Source organism: Solenopsis invicta, chromosome 14 (assembly GCF_016802725.1).
Source record: "Solenopsis invicta isolate M01_SB chromosome 14, UNIL_Sinv_3.0, whole genome shotgun sequence".
NCBI lineage: Eukaryota > Metazoa > Arthropoda > Insecta > Hymenoptera > Formicidae > Solenopsis > Solenopsis invicta.
The window spans coordinates 17,562,380-17,582,376 of record NC_052677.1 but is presented as its reverse complement, the minus strand read 5'-3'; the positions used below and the strand labels follow the sequence as shown (position 1 = coordinate 17,582,376).

At 47.3% G+C, this 19,997-nt stretch overlaps 1 protein-coding gene across 6 annotated transcripts in view; it reads left to right on the top strand.

Annotated features, from left to right (window-relative positions):
• Window positions 1–18,597, top strand: part of LOC105207698 (protein groucho) — a 68,633-nt gene extending 50,036 nt beyond the window's left edge. For all 6 annotated transcript variants that reach the window (XM_011177287.3, XM_011177286.3, XM_011177285.3 and 3 more), the window contains 7 exons: window positions 438–463; window positions 14,014–14,133; window positions 14,215–14,497; window positions 14,604–14,862; window positions 14,959–15,234; window positions 15,568–16,171; window positions 16,291–18,597. In XM_011177287.3, the coding sequence (XP_011175589.1) occupies window positions 438–463; window positions 14,014–14,133; window positions 14,215–14,497; window positions 14,604–14,862; window positions 14,959–15,234; window positions 15,568–16,171; window positions 16,291–16,398 (1,676 nt within the window). In that variant the 3' untranslated portion in view covers window positions 16,399–18,597. The remainder of the gene's footprint in view (window positions 1–437; window positions 464–14,013; window positions 14,134–14,214; window positions 14,498–14,603; window positions 14,863–14,958; window positions 15,235–15,567; window positions 16,172–16,290) is intronic.
• Window positions 18,598–19,997: the final 1,400 nt, after the last annotated feature.

The window sequence follows — 19,997 nt, the reverse complement described above, 5'->3', positions numbered from 1 at the left end:
AGCGAGGGCAAACTATGAACTCGGCTTCTCGAGGACAAAGCTTTTCCGTCTGGATTTTCTTCGCTCCCCGTTCCAGCTGGGTTTTCTTTTTCCCTGATCTATCCCACTCTCCCGCGCTTGCCGCGCGCGTCTCGGAAATCCTTGAGAAGTCTAGCTAGTCTCGCGCGCGCGCGCGCGCGCGCTTTCCTCCTTTCCCTTTTATCCGCTTCTTCTCGCGGAAAAGATTCCGTCGACATACCACCCCGGCTCCATTCCCTTCGACGCTGTAATAATAATGAAAAACATTCATGGCATTCGTTCTGTCGGGTGAGATAGATCTGTCGAGAGAGTGATTTCTCAAATATAGATTATCTCGGCGAGAAAAAACTTGTTACATCTTGGTACTTGTTGGTAATATCACTGTGTAATTCACACGCAATTTTTACTCTTTGTTACAGGTCTCAATCCAGCCGAGGAGAGGCATGTGAGTATTACATTCGAATTACCTAGTAATTTCTCATTATTCGTCGCCAATGAGAAAGACTGGCGTATCGTTCGTACTGTCGGGCGTGTAAAAATTCACCTCATAAAGGGGATTAGGTCGTCGCTTATGCGCAATGTATTATTGGATGATGGCAGAGGTGGAGGAATACGAGAGCGAAAGAGGGAATTAACGCGAGATACGCGAGATAGCGTGCAGAAAAAGAAAGAGAGAGAGAGAGATAGAGAGAGGGAGAGTAGTGGGTTGCGCGGAGCGGATGCGAGGTGGAGATGGTGACGAAGGAGGAGGAAGCGCGAAATGGACGTAAAAGCCTGAACACCGGAACACAGGGCCGTAAAAAGCTCGTCGTCAAAAGCACTCCCTTCCGCTTTCATCGACCACTCGGTACTCGTTCTCTTTCTCTTTTCCTCCCTCGCTCCCGGCGCTTCCTCTCTATTCCTCCGCGTTTCTCTTCTTCTTCGATAACATAAAGCGTCCGCTGGTTGCGGCGCGCGCGTTTATTAAAAGCGTTCCGGAGAGGAAAAAAGCCTCGAGAGCGCTCGAGGGCACCGCCGCCGCCCGCCGTTCGCGCTCTTCACCTCTCAGGTCTCTCGAGTGTCCTGCGAGATCGGTCCTGCCGATCGATCGATCGCTCGCTCGCTCGCTCGCTCGGCAAAAGGGCTCGCGCGGGAAAGAAGAATCGATCAGCCGCGGTTGAAACTCCCCACCCGCGCTGCCCCCTTCCTCTTTTTCCTTTTTTTTCGTTCCAGGATGAATATCGATGTGCGCAGTATCGATGTGCGCAGTTAGCTCGGGCGTCGATTAAACGGTCCCGCGCGTCGTAACAGCGTTCCCGCATTAACCGATGCGATGCGGCGAAACGAATGGGCGATTAAGGTTTCACACTCGTTGAAAAATTCGCGAACCACTTGGCGAATCGAGAAAAACACAGTTTGATATTTGATTTCGCGAATATTTTCGCGCCCGGGCGAGCGATGATTTTTTGGTTATTAATCCTCTTTCGGCCGTGGTGAAATTTACTGCGAGAAAGAGAGAGAGAGAGAGAGAGAACGGACCGCCGAGTTGTAACTCGTTCGATTCGATGGCGATGGCGCCCGCGGCACGCTGCCAGCCCGATAATTAGTGCCCGTTTAATATGCACAATTATTACGGATTGATAATCGGGGCTGCGCGTCCATTACATCGGTATGGAGATAGATGGTAATAGGTTGCTATCGATATTAGCTCTCCTCTTTCGCCCTTTACGCATCTCTCCCTCTCATCCGCATTGCCTCCTCCCCTCTGGCTCTTCCCTGTGAATTCTCTTCCGTTTATCTCCCCCGTTCGTCGCTCCAACCAAGTACCTTCCACAGTTTCAAACTGCGACCCTGAGGCCTGTGAAATTGAAATATGAATGCTAATGGGGTTACTCACCCCGGCGTCGTATAATATTACTGATTGCTGGAATGGTATAAGTCCTTTTACCCTCCTTCCTACATATTTTTTCTTCACCTTTCTTCATATTCCATAAACATTTTTGTATATCGGCTCATCTTACAATTAGTCTTTCTCTGTCACGCTTTGCATTTTTCTTGTCTTTACTAGTCTTTTCTTGCCTAACGCATAATAATAATAATGACAATGACTTTTCAAAAGTTAATAATTACGCGTATTCGCCATCTTTCTTATTCCGTCAAGACCTTTCACTACATGTATACCGCGTTATTGATCGAGAGTCCGATCTCAGCGTGAAGGCGTCTATCGTCTTCTTTTTAACGGAAGGGAGTTCCGAGCCATCGAACAAATTGACGCCGTACTTACCGAGTTCCGAGGAGCGAAGAATTACGTTTCCATCGATCCGCTTTCTCGCGTCACTTTGAATTTATACGCCCTCTCCGCAGCGAAGCGCGGGGCAGACTGCACGATAAAACTTGTATTCCGCTCGGCGGGTCGTTACCCAACTACATTTTCATGTTTCTTCTCGCACCTCTGCCCACCCTTCTTCCGTGCAATCCGATCTCGTGATTGGATCGACGAGGAAGAACGGTGCTTGCGGAAAAGGGGCAAACCATCGCGGAAGCTTAGATGGAAAGAAAAAGACAAAAAAAATCTCGAGGAAGAGAAAGAATATATATGAGAGAATATGTACAGAGGGAGACACGAGAGGACGAAGAGGAAAGAAAGTTGGCGTCTCAAATCGAAAACCGACGACAGCCGGAGAGAATGCGAGTCGTTATTATTCGCGCACCAGTAAAATCCTCTCCTTTCATTCCTGGAAGCTTTACCCTTCGCATCCTTCTTCATCTCTCTTTCTCGCGTCGCCGCGTTGTCGCCCCTTCGCTTTCAAGATTTTTCACGACCCGGGAAATACTTGCTCTGTGCGTTGTGGAACACCTTGGAGCTTTTCTAGGATGCAGGAAAGAAGCCAACGGTGCCTATAGCTCGACGTTGACGTCGTTGGTCGCGTGAGCTCGCAAAAGAGGAAAAAAACGACGAAAGCCTGAGCTACTCGACAATTTTCTCTCTCTCTCTCTCTCTCTCGTCATCCCTCTCAGCTGAGGCGTTGACTCATAACGAATTCATAAAACACCAACTATTCCTTGTGGTGTAAAAAGATGAGGGAGGAGAGAGGATGATAGACGACCACGGAATATTTATTTATTTATTGCTATTGGTTCGCACAAACTGATGAAAAACGTAGGTTCCAGTTATTACCTGATTCCCCCCACCCCCACCTCTCTCGGACCATGCAAGCGCGAGCTCAATTAAATTGCTGCCGCGATGCTTACGCCTCGTTTCGGATAGCTCGCGGTAAATTGTCGCGCAGGAAAGTCCGGTGGTCTCGATGGAGAATACTCGTGGAAGCTGTTAATGTAGTTGATTCATACCGCTGTAATGTGAACACATTTCCGCGAAAATTGCCTGCGACTGTAAAGCCAGATATATATTGTTACGTCCGCACTTCTTTTTCCGCGCGCGGGCGCTCTTTCGCCAGAGAAATGAATATCTCTATTATCAACACAAAATATTTAATAAACATTCGCGGGAACAGGAACGAGAATATTTCATGATAATTTGCCGACATCGTTCGCGATCAAACTCTTCTCTTCACGTTTGCTCATTAATGACGATGCTTTTTTTCGTCCAATGTTATCATCGTTTTGCAGCTTAATATTGATCTTGTACAATGGTCGGTTCATAGAATTAAACATTGATGTGGATGTACAATAATATATACGACATTATACGTCACTTATTTCAGAACGATGACGCCGATACGATTTGCCGAACGTTAATTGCAATCAAATATCGTTCGGGGAAAAAATCGCCCCGTATCTCGTAGCCCGGAGGCTGGCATCGCAACCGCATCAGCGATCCTGATATCACGAAAACAGGAACGATTTTAAACGTTTAATCGAAATCGATTCCATTATTTACTGTGTGTATAAGCCCTCGCGCGCCATCGCGATGTTGTGGTGGCGTGTACACGCTCGGCTGTTCCGAGAGTTGGAAATCGGCTTCGAATCGAGACGCCGCGATATCGATTGTTCGTTCCCCCCTCAGCCCCTCGTACGCCTCCTCGCTTTTTCCTTGGTTCAGCCATTTTCCGGCAGTTCGTTCTCCATTGGTCGCGGAGCTCGCGGTCGCGTTACTCTTTTTCCAACTTTTACGCCATCCTCTCGCTTTTCCCTCTCACCGTTCGGTCTCTTCCATCCTATCATCCCCTACCCGCCTTTTTAATCCCATCACAGAGTCGAGCGCGCACCAACGAGGCTGTCGCCGGAGGTCGGTAAATTAAATCTCGAATAAAGTGCAAATAAACGAGCAAGGGGAAGAGAGAGAGAGAAAGGGAGAGGGGGAAAGGAGGGAGAAAAGAGAGAGAGAGAGAGAAAGAGAGAGGGGGGCGTTACCCGGATGGTGGTCGAAAGTGCGGTACAAAAAAAGCGACAGGGTGAAAGCGAAAAAAAGCTAGCCAAGAGAAAAGAGGAAGGGAACCGAGAGAAGGGGGAGAGAACACAGAGAAAGGGCGAGCACGGGTGCGATGCCGAGAGAAAGAGAGGGAGAGAGAGATAAAAGAGCGAACTGACGCGCGAGAGTGTAATTTATTTTAATTAGAGTGGCTGCATTATGTAAGCGGGTGAAGCGCCGATGAAAGGGTTTGAAAGGGTCGAGAGATCCTGACACCGACCCCCCGACCAACATCCCCTTCCACTAACACCCTGTCTCTGCTGTCTACCCCCGGGAACAGACTAATTCGCTCTCATCCAGGGCTGTGAGGATCGCGCGGGAGAGCGTTTCGAAAAGTCGACGTCGAGATTCGCAGCATCACGGCGATTTTGCATCTGACAATGAATTGTTTGCGCTAGGAATGCGGTGCACCCTTGAAACGAAGTATTCTTCATACACAACTAGGCAGAAAACTGAAAAGAAATTTTCAAACTTCTACATAGAGAGAATCGCGCGAGATTTTAGAAGCTTGAATTAGTTGTCTATCATATAACATTTATTTAAAGTTTTCCAAATCGTTCTATTAGGTTAATTACCGAGCCGTATAGTTTTATAGACGGAACTTGAATGGGAGGAGGGGGGGGGATGCTGCCTCCACAATCTCGGAATGTATTCGTGGGGTGCCCGAGACGTGAGTTACGCTCTTGAGTTTCTCACCCTCTTTCCTTGGCGGGCAAAGTAGAGAACCAGCCAACCCTCCTGCTTTACCGACGCCTCTGATCTCGTTAGGAACGCATTAATTAATTTACAAGATGGCGGCGGTGGCGACGACGACGACGGTATAAGAGAGCAAGAGCCTCGTTGTACCGCGGAGGGGGCGGAAGAGTGGCGACTGGGGGTTGGAACGAGGGTTACTGCACGGCACGTTTTAATTACTAATTGAAACGTTCTCCTACCACTTTCCACCGCTCCGATCCCGTAATTCCGTTTTCACGTCGCTGTCACTTTCACCCCTACCCCCTTAACTCTAACGACTCTCCAACCCTTTTCGTGCTTGCGATTTTCTCTGTCTTAATATCCGCTCTTCTCTCTCGGGGATACTTAATATTTTTAAATACTTTACATACTTCACTTTTATCCCCGATATTATACTCTTCCGTGGTCTTTCTCCTACCTTCGCGCGCGGTGAGGAGGATGCTTCTGGCACAGGAATTTATGAGACGGCGAATCTGCGGCTTTCGCGAATTAATTAATTAAAAATATCGTGGCTCCTTAACAACGCTTCGCTGCATCTACTTTCCGGCTTTATTTTATTGTCTGTCTCTTTCTCTCTCTCTCTCTCTCTCTCTCTCTCTCTCTTTCTCTCTTGCGCTTAGAGTTGTGAAAATCGACAGATCGAAGAAGATTAAATCCGTAATGGAGTATATGACTTTGACAAAGTTGACGAGAGACTTTTTTTTTATCTTATATAAGTTTTTCTAAGTAAATTCTTGTTTCGCATTACTCACGGGGCTGTGATGAAACATCAAGCGCCAAAGCATCGCGCAATAAATACGAGGAGACGTTTAATTACTCCAAGTATCAATTATCGTAACGAGAGGCGCATGCGATGATACGGTGATCGTACTTACGAAAGCGGTAGCAAAAACGCAACGCAGCACTTCGTAACGCGTCCTAGTTTTACAGTCGATTGGCAACTCGTAATCGTTAGAAAAAATGTAAAAAAAACATATATATAAAGGTTGCGTCTCGCGCGCGCAACGATCGCAATCAGAGCACGACGGATCGGCGGTTTTATAGTCATTGCGCGCCTGCAACGATCGATGACGATTCTGCGAAACGGAATAAAACGTCTCTCCGATATTTATTACGCCGGCACAGCACGAGATACGTAGGTGTGCGGTTGGGAGCAATTTTAGCAACAGTGCCTCAACGGCGAATCGCTCCGTCGCGGTTCTTTACGATCGATTCTCTCGCTGCTCGCGCATGCCGATATTTACGCCCGCCGTTTTGTGTCCGCGTTACGGGCCCAACGTAAGCCCGCACCAATTTTCACAGTCACAGTTTTCTAGTGAGAAATTAACGCGGATTTTTCACTTTTATGTTATCCGCTCAATTTGCGGGAAATTTTTTTATTTTCAAGCTTAAACATCTTTGATAGTTATACATCGAGTTTCTCTTCCACCTTTCAATTTTTTTAATTTAGTATTTCTTTGCGCGCGTGTGCGCGTCGCCCCTTTTTATTGAATATGTATGTATCCTTTCTAATATTCACAAACATTTGTTTCTACCAAGACTGATCACTCTTGAAACGAGGAAGCTCTTTTTTTACGACTTGTGGCGCGCTTAACGACTGACTAAGCTTTTTAATAATTTGCCGACCGGTAATTAGTCCGTAATTTAATGAGATGGCCGTAAAATGCCGTACGTAGTAGACAGCCGACGCAAAGATCGACCGTCCCGTAATTACGTCGGCGTGTATATTGCACAATATAATCGGCCGACTGTGCCGCGTACCGTGCAACGCATTTTCTACCGCGCCGTGAAAAGCTTTTTCCGCGACGACGGGAACGAAAGAGGGAGAGAAAAAGAGGAAAGGGAACGAAAAAGCAGAAGCGGAAGAGAAGAGCGGCCGCGAAAGCGTGGATTTGTTATTAAAACGTCCCGCTGGAAATAACGGGCGCTGTGCAACGCGCGACGGATGCAGTTTGCAAACGAGGACGCGAGATACGTAGCGAAGGATCATTATTTTATTCCAACATAACGTCCGTTACATAACGTGTCCGATACGCGAACTCGCAGGAAAAATCTGTGAAATTCGCGAGCGTCCACATACACACACATGTATGTATGCATGTAGGTATATATGTGTGTATATATATATATATATATATATATACGTGCTCTCAACCGGCTCTCGCGCCGTACGCTTCTTGTTAGAAATTCAAGTAAATAAATAGAACGAGAGGAAATACCCACGCCGCGTATAATTCGGCTCTGTATTTCGAAGGGAAAATCTAATATCGTTCCGCGCGTCTACCATTCCGATCGAGTATTCCGCATTCTAGTCGAACTTTCCGATCTAACGGCGTACACGTGGTTGCTTTTTGGCGAGTGTTCAAGGGGACGATGCGGCGTGGCGTGGCGCACCCCGCAGGAGAACGTTTAACCCGCTAACGTAGGAAGCCAATGAGGTTGCGCGCGTTCTCATCTTTCCGGTGGAAGATACTGCCGCTATAAATCAGACGGTCGATCGGCGACGGGCGGCCAACCGGTCCCGTTCTCCTCCTCTCATCCTTCCACTCTTCCGTCTCGCCTTCTGCCGGCAGCGTGGCTCGACGACGGCCATTAACTCTCTTTTTTGCGATGTGTAATGACCTTAAAGCGCCCATGGTTTACGAAGCCATTCGTTAAGGGGGCCCCTCCGAGCCGCGCGTCGGTAATCGCGCGAGAATGCACCTCCGCGGGCATTGTTGCGTACAATCTTTTTTTCCTCCTCCTCCTCCTCCTCCTCCTCCTCCTCGCTCCAGCCGTCTCCTCTCACTGGCTTACCTCAGCGGGCATCTGCTCATCGCGCCCCTCTTTTCCTCCCTGGCTTTTTCTCGTCTTTCTTATTCCGACGTGCGGAAGGTGAGAGCGTGAGAGGAGACGATGGCTCGATGAGAGTGGTGGGTAGAAGGGCGAGATAATAGGAGAGAAGCTCTGGTATACCGTCGAGCGTGCACGAGCGAAATAAAGCGACGATCGGGATGCACCACGGACTTTTCAATTACCCGTAGCTCCACCTCTCGCCGCACACACTTCTTGCTTCGTTCTTCGCTCTTCTCCCTGCTCGTCCTTCTCCTCTTCCGTCTGTTTTGCTTCCTCCTACTTCTCTCTGACGGAGCGATAAAAATGTTTCCTCGTTCTCTTCTCTCTCTCTCTCTCTCTCTCTCTCTCTCTTTCTCGTGGATAACGCGCAGGCACTTTATGGCAGGCTATTCTGTTTGCCCCTTATTTCTCCGATCTGCTCTCGCCCGCCCAATCGTCCCCTCCGTCTTCTATATTTCTCTCTATCTTTTATCCTCGCATCACCCTCTTCGCTCTTCGACGATACTCTCTCAGGAAGCTGCTGCCTCGTAAAAGACCACTCACGTTTCAGCTATCGCTGCGAAGCTCGGTGACTTGGCCGACACCGTCCTCCGTCTGCGCGGCGAACGAACGCATAGATATTTTCCCTCTTGAAAAATCGCACGTGCAATAAGTACGACAACGGGTCGGGATAGCTAGTCGAGTGGGTATTCACGCTACGTCGCCGTGGCGTAGGCGTTTCTCGTCAGAACCACGTTTGTAATTAAAAACGTAATTACAAGCAGCAGTTGTACCAAGTGCGACGCTTGTATCTCGGCCGCGAGCGTAATAATGGGAACCTGGAGCATCCAGGAGCGTGAATCTCTATGAAAATTTGATAAAAAACTTGAGTCTCGTGAGGGGTTGATCATCGATGTACACGGTATGACGTTTTCCAAAAGGGCTCGTTAGGTTTCTAAAATTGAGTTTTTATCAAAACGGAACAAGAAGAAAAAAAAACCGGAAAATTTGTCTGCGTTTACAGTTTCCATCGCACGAACCCTGGCTTGGGACGAAAAATCATCCGCGTCGCGATTTCGCTGGCGCGATAACGATAACTGTTGCACTATCGATCACGCGATGGGTGCGCCTATGTACGTGCGAAAGAAAGAACGGCGGCGACGAGAGACGATGGTGTGTATACGCGGGGACGATGGGACGCGGTCCACACGCGCGTTGCCGCATAAAATTGCAGAACCCAGCAGCAGCAGCAGCAGCGCGGCGCCGCTGAGCCGAGATAGCTGCAAACAGACGCGAGTTAATTTAAAAATGCAAATTCCACTGCGCGGGTCTCTGCCGCTCCGGGGGCGGCGGACACGGCATGGGAAAAAAGAGGGCGAGAGCGAGAAGGGAAGAAAGAGAGGAGAGGGAAAAAAGCGCAGCGCGAGAGAACACGGCGAGTAACGCGCGCTGAGAGAAAGGGAATTTTGCTATTTACGGTTGCGCCATAAATCATGGCGTTGTGAATGTCTGTCTGATTCGCGGCGCTGCGTGTGAGCTTTATTTATACGTCGTCCAATTTGAGCAAGTCCGATTGCGAGATAGCGGCGTTCCTCCGTCGAAAAATTCGACGGGGGACAATCCGTGCGGTAGAAGTGCGGTAAATCGCCGGCGCGTTTGTATGAATAAATAAAAGGGAAAACGCGAGTACTCGCGCGCGCTGCTGCTTTTATGATTAAAATTTGCGCAAGTATAATTTAAATAAAATTCTTTATCTGGAAAGATATCCAATTTGTCTGCGTGGAAGCGCAATATCGACGGACGGCTTGTTTTCGTCGAGGCAGGCATCGATTTCGATAAAACCACGCAAAAAAAAAAAGATCGGTCGAGCCAAAACACGCGGATATCTGCGTTGCTATGGCGGCGGTGATAAAAATTCGCCCGCACACTAATTGCCGGTATGACGAATGCACCGGTTGACCCAGTGACACGTACGCGCCGGATTCCGCAAACCGATTACCGGCTACCGTCCCCGCGTTCGACGCGATCATAAAAAATTCCATGCATTCGCGAGTAAGCTGCGACCCGCCCGCGCCATGCAGCCAGCGTGAGCCAACGGGTGTCTATCCGAAATTACACTCGCGATCTCTGGACTCTGGATCATGAATCTCTCTCGATCCCCGCGAACGCGCGGGAACGATCGCAGCTAATTAATTTAATCGTCTGGCGTGCGGAAACGAAATTCGTCATCAGACGTCAAATATTCAGAAGCTATTAGTCTCGAACGAATTCGAAATCGCGGGACAAGTGTCAAGATAGTTTAGACATTAATGCCACGGATGTTTATCTATTTGGAAATTGAATTTCAAGAGCTGATCGCGCTGGAAAACCATGTGCTCGTTCGAAATCTACGTGCAGATGTGTCATTGCTATAGATGTTTCGAGTGGAAAGACAAATACCACAAAACCGATAAGTCTCGTTGGAAACATAACTTATACGACGTCAATCTCAAAGTTGAAACACAGAGAGCATTGTCTTTACGCTTCTGCCGTGCTTCGACGATCGGAGATTCGCCGATACGAGACGCATTAGTCGAACGTCTCACCGTCGCAGCGCAAAGTCCCGTCAACCACGAGCATCCCCCACAGTCGACGGTATCGAATCGTACCGATCCACATGGAATCCCAATTTCTCGACGTCTCTAGTTCCGACGCATTCCTTCAAGAGCGGTGGCGGCGACGGTGGCGGCGGCGCTGAGAGCCACTGGGTGCAATCTTGTACCAGCTGGGTTTGCGGGGTCTTGGGAGACGCGACTCTGGCTCGTAACCTTCTCTCTCAGGGTCCTAGCCACGACGACGACGACGACGACGACGACGACGATGGTGGAGTGAGGAATAGGGAAACAGGCACCACAGGCAGGCAGGCGAATGGGGGTACGGGGAGATGGGGGTAGTTGGTTGGTTGGTTGGTCGACGTAGGGTGAGAGAGTGCACGAGTGGCAGCAGCAGTGAGGGGTGAGCGAGAGACAACGTAGAAAAGGGAAGAGGAGAGAGGATGGTGGGTGGTCGGTCGGTGGCTTGGGATATATCCGTAAGGTTAGGGTGGTTGAGTCGAGACGAGGCGCCGTGGCGAAGGAGTCGCTCACTCACTTACCACCCTCATGGCAGCGACCGCCAACCCCAATACCATGCACACGGCCAAAGCCGTCCCCCGTCCGTCTCGCTCCTACCGTCTCCCTCTCCCTCTCTCTCTCTCTCTCTCGTCTCTCACCCTTGAAAGAGCTACCCCTGACTCTACTTCGATGCCTGCTGCTGCTTGCCAAGTTGCTTGCCTGCCTGCTTGCCTGCCTGTCTGCTTGCTTGCGGACCAAGTCGTCCCTAACACTACAAAGTCTATATATCTACGGTATACCCGCAGCTCCTCCTACATTCCGCCGCCTTCTCCTCTATCTCCTCGTCTTCCCTTGAGGTACCAACCCCCATATTGATCGTGGCACGAATCCTCTTTGTGGGAGAGGGTGGTACGGATAGCCGACGGGATAGGTGTAAGTAAACTTACGTGAATGGAAGGCGGGCCGCGTGTATATCGTTTCTTCGCGGAGGTATACCTATATATACGCATGTATCTCGTACGTATATATGTATGCTCTGTACATACACCAGCGCAACACGAGCGGGCAACGTGAAAGCAAGAGAGAATAGAAACGGAAAGCTCTCGCGAAACGACATTGCGAGCTATCGGCGTCTCGCGACGGGGGGTGGGGAGGGGGTGAGGGAGAAAGGATGCGCTTACCCCCGAAAGACGAGACTTCCGGATACATACTTACTAGCGGTATCGACTGCGGACAAGAGATGGTATGTGTTTCCGCATGATTTTCCAGGGAACTAAATCCAGACGCGATTTCCTCGTGGAATTGTTTTACCACAGTTGTTACACTCCATTTGCCAGGAGTATATTTTCTCTATAGTTTAATAATATAATATCATGCGCGTAGATCGATAATTATTGAATTAAATAATTTTATGAAGTCTAAATTTTTTTCGTGATCGAAGACTGTAGCACACATTTGCGACTGCAGTGATTTAGATGTACGAGGTACTTAATAATGATAAAAAAATCTTGTTGAAAATATTTGTTGTTTTTCTAGTGGTAAATTTTGTCGAAATCTCAAGATTTTAAGTCATTAGGGCACGTCTTATTTTCTCGCGAACGCGTGTCAAGCGCTGTCTTCTCGCCAGATTCTCCCTTTTCCAACGACACGACAGTCGTCTCATCCGCTTCAGTGGACTCTAGTCGGATAAGCAGTGACCGACCGTTTCCGGATAACGAGAGGACGTCTTTTCGGAGGAAAAAGATCCCTCTTTCCCTCTACTGGGATTCTTTCGCGAAGAAAACTCGAAAGAGAAGCACGTAATACGGCTCCCGAGGGATCCTTTTCTTACCGAGAATCTTTCATGACGTGAGCAGAGCGCGTGTTTGCGAGACTTCCCGTCCGTTCGCCCCTTCCCAAAGCTTTTGTCTTCACTTTTCCTGCCGTCGCTATATCGTCGTCGTTGCGAACGAAAGAACACGCTCCCGCTCGATTTTTCCGCGTCGCGAGGTTTCGTCGACCCGTTCTTGTCGACTCGCTTCTCTCCCGAGCGATTTCTCGACGACGTCTGACAAGACAGCAGCGCGCGCCGCGCGATACCGCTTATCCTCCGCATGGCATGTAATTTTGTACGTTAATCGCCCGGAGATACTCGCTCGAGCGCATTCGTACATCTTATAAGGTCCTATTTTTCTTTTATTTCTTTCCGCCTGGCGGATCGTCGATTCGGTCGACAGGCGGGAGATGATACCGAGGCGTCGAAGTAATGGACCGAGAGAGCGAGAGAGGCGGCGTAGCTGTGGTAGTAGTGGTGGATGAGGGACGAGGGGTAATTGAGAGAAGAGGAGATTTACTTCGACACCGGCGTGGTGGCGGCGGCGGTGGCTGCGAGGGGATGCGACAGGGTGGTTTACGGGTTTGCAAAGATGGGGCGCACAGTTATCGGGGACAGGGAAAGGGCTGCTGCCACGCTTATATATACCAAGGCATGCGGACGGTGTCGCGCGATGCTCCGTCGGTCGTATCGACGACGAAACTGCCGCTCGTAAAGCTGGAAGCTTCCGGTCGATGATACCCCCCCCCCGACTCCTTTAGGCGATCCTAAGCGAGCTTGCATTTTGCGAAAAACGCATCTCACGTTTTATGAAGATTGTCAGCGTTGATGATCTTCCTTTCGACGTTATCCGTTCGTGTCGAAATGTGAACAAGACAAGGTCGAAGTAACGATAAGCTATCTTTCTGCGTAGTTTATCAATGTCTATGCGATTCTTATCTCGTGTTTACATTTCTCATATTAAAACCTGGAGTAAAGTCTTCTCTCTAGCTGATTAGATTCTTGGGGGGGGGGAATTTTTTTTAGTTGTATAAGCGATTACTGAAGGGGTGCGATAAAATAAAATAAAAAAAAAGAAGTCGATAAAACACCTAGGATATTCGAGTACTTTCACATTCGAAAATGCATGCCGATATTTTTCTCGGCACTCGTGCATAATAGGATAGAGAAAAAAGCAGGATTCTACGATCCGCCCTATTATTCTTCGTTCGCCTCGGAGCGAAATGGAGGTCGTACGGGCCAGGAGGGATAAGTAATTCCGTCGATGCTTCTTCCATCCGTCCGACGGGAAGGTCGTTTTATTTAATCGCGAAGGAGGAAGGAAGGAATTTAGTCGTTCTACCCTCCATCCGTCGACCATTCCCTCGGTCGCAAGAAGTCCTCCGTTCCCGATACTTTTCCGTGGAAATCTATCGAGGAGGTAGAATCCGGCGTGGTCCGTAAAAATCTTGGACGAATAAATCCAGTAAATCTCCGTAATCGGATTAACCGCGTTAAACGAGAGCGGATCGTATCTTCCGCGCGTTGATAAAGGATTCTCTAAAAATCGTAACGTTCTCGTTAAGAGCGACTCCGTTAAAGATTTCGGATCTTGAACCCGGATGCTGAATTGTCGATTGTCTTTGTTACAGAGAAACTCGATATCGCCAGCAGAACGAGAGAAGTACAGACCGCGCAGCACACCCGATCCACAGCACGAACACATACTGGGGAAGAAGCTGAAAAAGGAACAGGACAAGGATATAGGCCATGTAGGTATCCAATATTAGTGCTCCATGCTCCGCGATCCGCGATTCCGTTTTAATAAAGCCGTGCGTGTTCTCCCCGCACAGCAAAGCGATGGTGAAAAGAGCGATCAAGACCTGGTGGTCGACGACGCGAGCGAGGGTCCAACCAGTCCTGCGGCGAATGGCACTGCGTCGCCGCGAGAGAACGGTCTCGACAAGTTGGGCCCGTCCTCGGTGCCAATGAGCGGTCAGGTGAAGAAGGAAGTACCGCCACCATCACCTAGAAGCGGCACCAGCAGCAACGCGAGTACGCCTTCGGCTAAGAAGATGGAGGAGCGCGAGAAGCCGACGACACCGATCTCGAAACCGGTTACACCGACGTCAGCAGGTACGCGGCGCGTGAGATTCGAGCTTCGTCGAGAACCAATGTAAAAAGTCACGTTGGAAAAGGAAATCGTTCGGGAAGTAATCGAGTTTGGTCGGTGATATCGTAGGTAGCAGTTCCGGCTCCGGTGGCCTGAAACCATCGAGCTCCAGCAAGCCATTGGTCTCGGCTTCGGTGGTCGGCCCTTATCCACCGCATTATCCACCACCGCATCATCCGCCCGCGGGACCTCACGTGGACATGTTAGGCTATCCCCCGGCGGCGCTCAACGGTGGTTACCCCACGAGACCACCCCTTCAACAGCTTTACGATCCTCATGGTAGCATGAGAGCGCCACTCGGACCGATCATTCCTCCCGGTGGTAAACCGTGAGTGTTTTCTTTCCTAATTCGCTGTTATTTCTTTCGTACACGTTACTTTATCAACGGTATTTCTTTCATGAGATAACGCTTTTTTCATAGCAGTGCGTACAGTTTCCACGTGTCTAGCGAAGGTCAGATGCAGCCGGTGCCGTTCCCACAGGACGCGCTTATCGGCCCGGGAATTCCGCGTCACGCGCGTCAAATAAACACGCTTACTCACGGTGAAGTAGTCTGTGCTGTGACAATCTCCAATCCGACCAAGTACGTCTACACCGGCGGCAAGGGTTGCGTCAAGGTGTGGGACATCAGTCAAGGTGGCAGCGCTAGCGCGAAACCCGTCTCCCAGCTCGATTGTCTGCAACGGGACAACTATATCAGGTCAGTGATGGTAACACGTGTCTTCATTCGAAATTCGTGACACATTAACTCCCGAACGCTATATGTGGTCGATGTAATTAATTTCTGACTCTGAATTCTGGATGACATTTAGTCGTGTCCGCAGGCTGTATATCACGCCGAAGCAGCGCGGCATCGATTTATCACATACATTTTCCGTATGCATTTACCACCCTTCCCGGGGCTCCCACCCTCCCTTCGCGTTATACCGTAGAACCGCGCGCGCGACCGTTGTAATTATTTAAAAGCGCGCATAAGTGGCGCTTTTTAATGAGATTAATGAGTAACTGAGCGACGCTCATTTGTTGTCGTTAGATCGGTCAAACTGTTGCCTGACGGAAGAACTCTGATTGTGGGAGGCGAAGCGAGTAATCTCAGCATCTGGGACCTGGCGAGTCCGACACCGAGAATCAAAGCCGAACTGACCTCCTCGGCGCCAGCGTGTTACGCCCTGGCCATCTCCCCGGATTCGAAGGTCTGCTTCAGTTGTTGCAGCGATGGCAATATCGCCGTATGGGATTTGCAGAATCAGACGTTGGTTAGACAATTCCAAGGTCATACGGATGGCGCCTCGTGTATCGACATCTCTGCGGACGGTTCGAAACTGTGGACAGGTGGTCTCGACAACACCGTCCGTTCCTGGGACCTTAGGGAAGGCAGGCAACTGCAGCAACACGATTTCACGTCACAGATATTCTCTCTGGGATACTGCCCGACTGGCGAGTGGTTAGCCGTGGGTATGGAGAATTCTAACGTCGAAGTGCTGCATGCTACGAAACCTGACAAGTATCAGTTGCATCTGCACGAATCTTGTGTGCTGTCGTTACGTTTCGCTTCGTGCGGCAAGTGGTTCGTCTCTACTGGCAAGGACAATTTACTTAACGCGTGGCGCACCCCATACGGTGCCTCGATTTTCCAGGTTAGTCGTTATCACATGTGCAAATCACTCATTTTCTTTCGACGTTAATATCGCGCGCAATTTATTATCGCATTTCTCTCAGGATATAATACTAATAAATCTTTTTGTTTCCTTTTCAGTCGAAAGAGTCGTCCTCGGTGCTTAGTTGCGATATTTCTACGGACGACAAGTACATTGTGACCGGATCCGGCGACAAGAAAGCCACCGTCTACGAAGTGATGTATTGAGCCACATATTGGTTCGACGATACACTTTGATATACAACGTCTGAAGTTTCACGTGAAATTAAGTGTGATTGACTCATGACGGAGGAATTGAAAACAGAAAATTAGTTTTTTTTACTTCCTAAATGTAACTTCAAGGAACTGTACGACAAGTTTATCAAGTTTAATAACAATTGACAAGACTTGGTCAGTGTACTACGGTCGCTACATTTGACGGAAACCGAATTAAATTTCACATTTCTGTAATCCCCCCCAAAAAAAGAAATCTAATACATCCGGAGGATAGTATATAAATTATGGGGATACAAATATATATAAAGATTACGGAATTTAGCTGTATAAGATTGTATAGAGCCTATAATCGTAAGTAGGATGAAGCGAATGAAACATGAGAGAGAGAGAGAGAGAGGGGGGGGGAGAGATGCGTGTATCCGTCTGTATTTAATGTAGGAGGCGATAATGAAGGCGCTTGTGTAATATGTTACTGATGTAATATAGAATCTTTATAATTAGGTCCTTTTGCATGTGATCGTGAAGGAAACGGAGCGAATAATTAAGTACATTTCGTCGGGTGCGGTCGTTTCCTTGCAATAATGCTGCAGCGACGAAACGAACGCCACGACGAAATACCTGAATACGTACGGAATGCTGATCTAGTGTTGTAGACTTGTCAAAGTAGGGATGTATGTTGTGTCGCAGAATTATACATAATATATTGAGCACACATGTAGACAAAACGTTTACGTCAAGTAGCGAAGAAATTGTAGAGCTATGAAGAAACCGAGAAGTATCGATCACGCTAAACAGTGTTGAACGTACGCGACGCGTACGCGTTCGTTCGGTATCGAAGCCAGCAATGTGATCTTTGACATTTCTACCACCGACAAGAGGAATAATTTGTACTTATTACACTTTCAGTTTTAAATACGATTCTTTTGTAATTATATGGCACTGTTGCGTCTGCCGTTAAGACTTTATTGTAATTGAGATTTTATAAAACGTGTCGAAGAGAGGAGATAAAACAGAAAAAAAAACAGAGGAAGAGAGCGAAAGATACTTTTCGATCTTTTGCAGTAATTGAATGAAACTGGCTTTCATACGCCTATTACGAGCGGTATCGAATACAAATAGGAACTCTGTAAGTTGCGCGGCGAACGCGTTATCAGATACTTGATACAATTGTACATTGTTTGCGAGTCTTGACTGCCATAATAGGCATATACATACTACGCACACGCATATATGCGTAAACAAACACGAGCGAGCGGACCACGTTCGTGGGCGAATTTTGCAGAATATTCGATAAAGTATTTTTGTGACTATTCATCGTGAAACCCTAGGCTTAACCATCGAGCAAAAACCGGTCGCGCGCGTCTGCATCGACGGCTGCAGAGACGGGACGATAATGTAAAATGAGGCGAAGCACTTGAATTCTTACACCGCCCCCCTTCGGTGCAAGGTTACAAAGCCGGAGGTGTGTGCATCTGGACTTTTAGGGTACTAGTTAGCGCATTATTATTCGGAGGCCGTATAGTGAAAGCGGGTGATGCGTAATGGAGATTTATATTTTGTTACAGGAAGGCACATACATACACACACACACGTTGACATCCGCTGTGATCGTTCGAAATTCAACGCCACGGTAATAACTGCCGCGACAACAACTTTGCATTGTAACGTGATTGTAACATTGACGTGCGGTTGCGGTGCTACACGGCACGCGGCCCGGATGAACGGATACCTCGGATTTTGGACGATCACAGCTCCGTTTATATAGACCAATAGAAACAACGATACCTCAAGAAGACTCAATAGTTAATTATCTCTAACTCATCGACTTGTACAGAATCGATATTCTTTTACAGTTGAATAACACACGCACCGTGAAAAAGGAAGCATTACGCGAGACAAAAGCGAAAAAGGGTCGCATAACCGCGACAATGATCGTACCCTGCCTCTCCCCTTACTTCTCCCTTTTCCTCCCCCATCCGGATCATACCGTAAATATGTTGAATTGCGTCTCCGTGCTCGCATTTTGCACACCAAAAGCGAAAGCGTACGAAAGCCGCCGTGGGAGAGAATATACGTTCGTAATAAACGGAAGACAGGCAGCGTTAATCTTTTTCCAAGCACTGTTCAAGTTGTTCCTATAGCTACGCGAAAATTGTTTCTTTCGGCAATTAAATCCTCTATATCTATATACAAGAGTTGACGTCATTGCGCTCGCCGATCTATTCTCCCGATCCATCTAATCTTCAAGATTATTCCAGAAATAGAAGGCTCAGTCAAGACATCGGAGGATCGCATTTTAAACGCTTCGAAGCCTTCAGTTCGATAATCTCGGTTCCTCATTGTCGATACATTCATTGTTGAAAGTGGAAATACTGCGATTGATGCAATGAACAATTTTTCCACGCAACTTGTATTAGCCAAATTTTTATTGATATCTTTAAATGTGTTTAAGAAATAATATCATTACAAAAAAACGCTAAAGTTTAAAGGTATTAAATTGAGAAGAGTTCTTCCGATAAAATTATTCAAGATAATCAAGATAAAATAATCAGAGGGAAAAATTTTTACTTTTTTTTTTTTTTAGATTTTTAGAGGATATTTCCGAAATAAAATAAGCTCTTTAAAAAAGGTATTTTAATTGTCTCAGCATTTAAAATCGGCAATTTATTGCTATTGACCGAGCAAGATTTTACTAAAGAACAAAATCGTTCTCGAGTACATATGAATTTAATTGAAGAGAAAAAGCTATCAATTTTATTTTATTATCATATCTATAGGCTTTAGATACGTGTCCGATTAAAATCGCTAGTGCAATTCATTTCGTAATCAGCTTTGATGTGATTAAGAGTTTGGAGCGACATGATAAAACTTTGTTTTTTTTTTATACGAGACAAAAGAGGCGCGCGCTATACAATTTTTGATAATACGTAATTTTATACAAATTACAAATTTAATATTACCCAGTTAACGCCTCAATACAGAGTCAAAATACACAATCTCTGTGATGACAGCCGTTCACAAAGAAAGCTTCTTCCAAGTCGATATAAGATAAAGTAACTTTTTCCGGGTCGATAAACCCTGCAGTTGATAACACATACCGATTCGAATTAGTTAGTTATAATTAATAAGGTAGAATGTCCACTTCGAACGGTCAATAAGCCAAAGCCACCCTCTGCTGCCAATTGTTTGTGATTTGAACATTTCGAATTGTATGACTTTTGTTTTCCATGCTGAGTCTGAGTGTCCATAGCAATACGGTTTACTACTTCTTTTTCTTTCTTGGCCAAGTTTACAGCTTTATCATATGCTTGTATCAATGCGATATCATCCCAGACATCTTAATTCATTATCACTCTTCTGCAAGTCGTTAGCATTTACAAAAATCTAAATTTTTATTATCTCAAACTTGGTTATTATAATTCTAATATCTTGCTTTTAAAATATTAAATTCTTCAGATTTGTTTCTAATTCATTGATCAAGTAAACATTTCTATATCAATAGAACTTATTCTTTATGACGTTTACAGAATCAAATCTCTGCTCTCTCAATTGTATCTTCCTATGTTATTTATAGTGTTTAAAATTAAGCA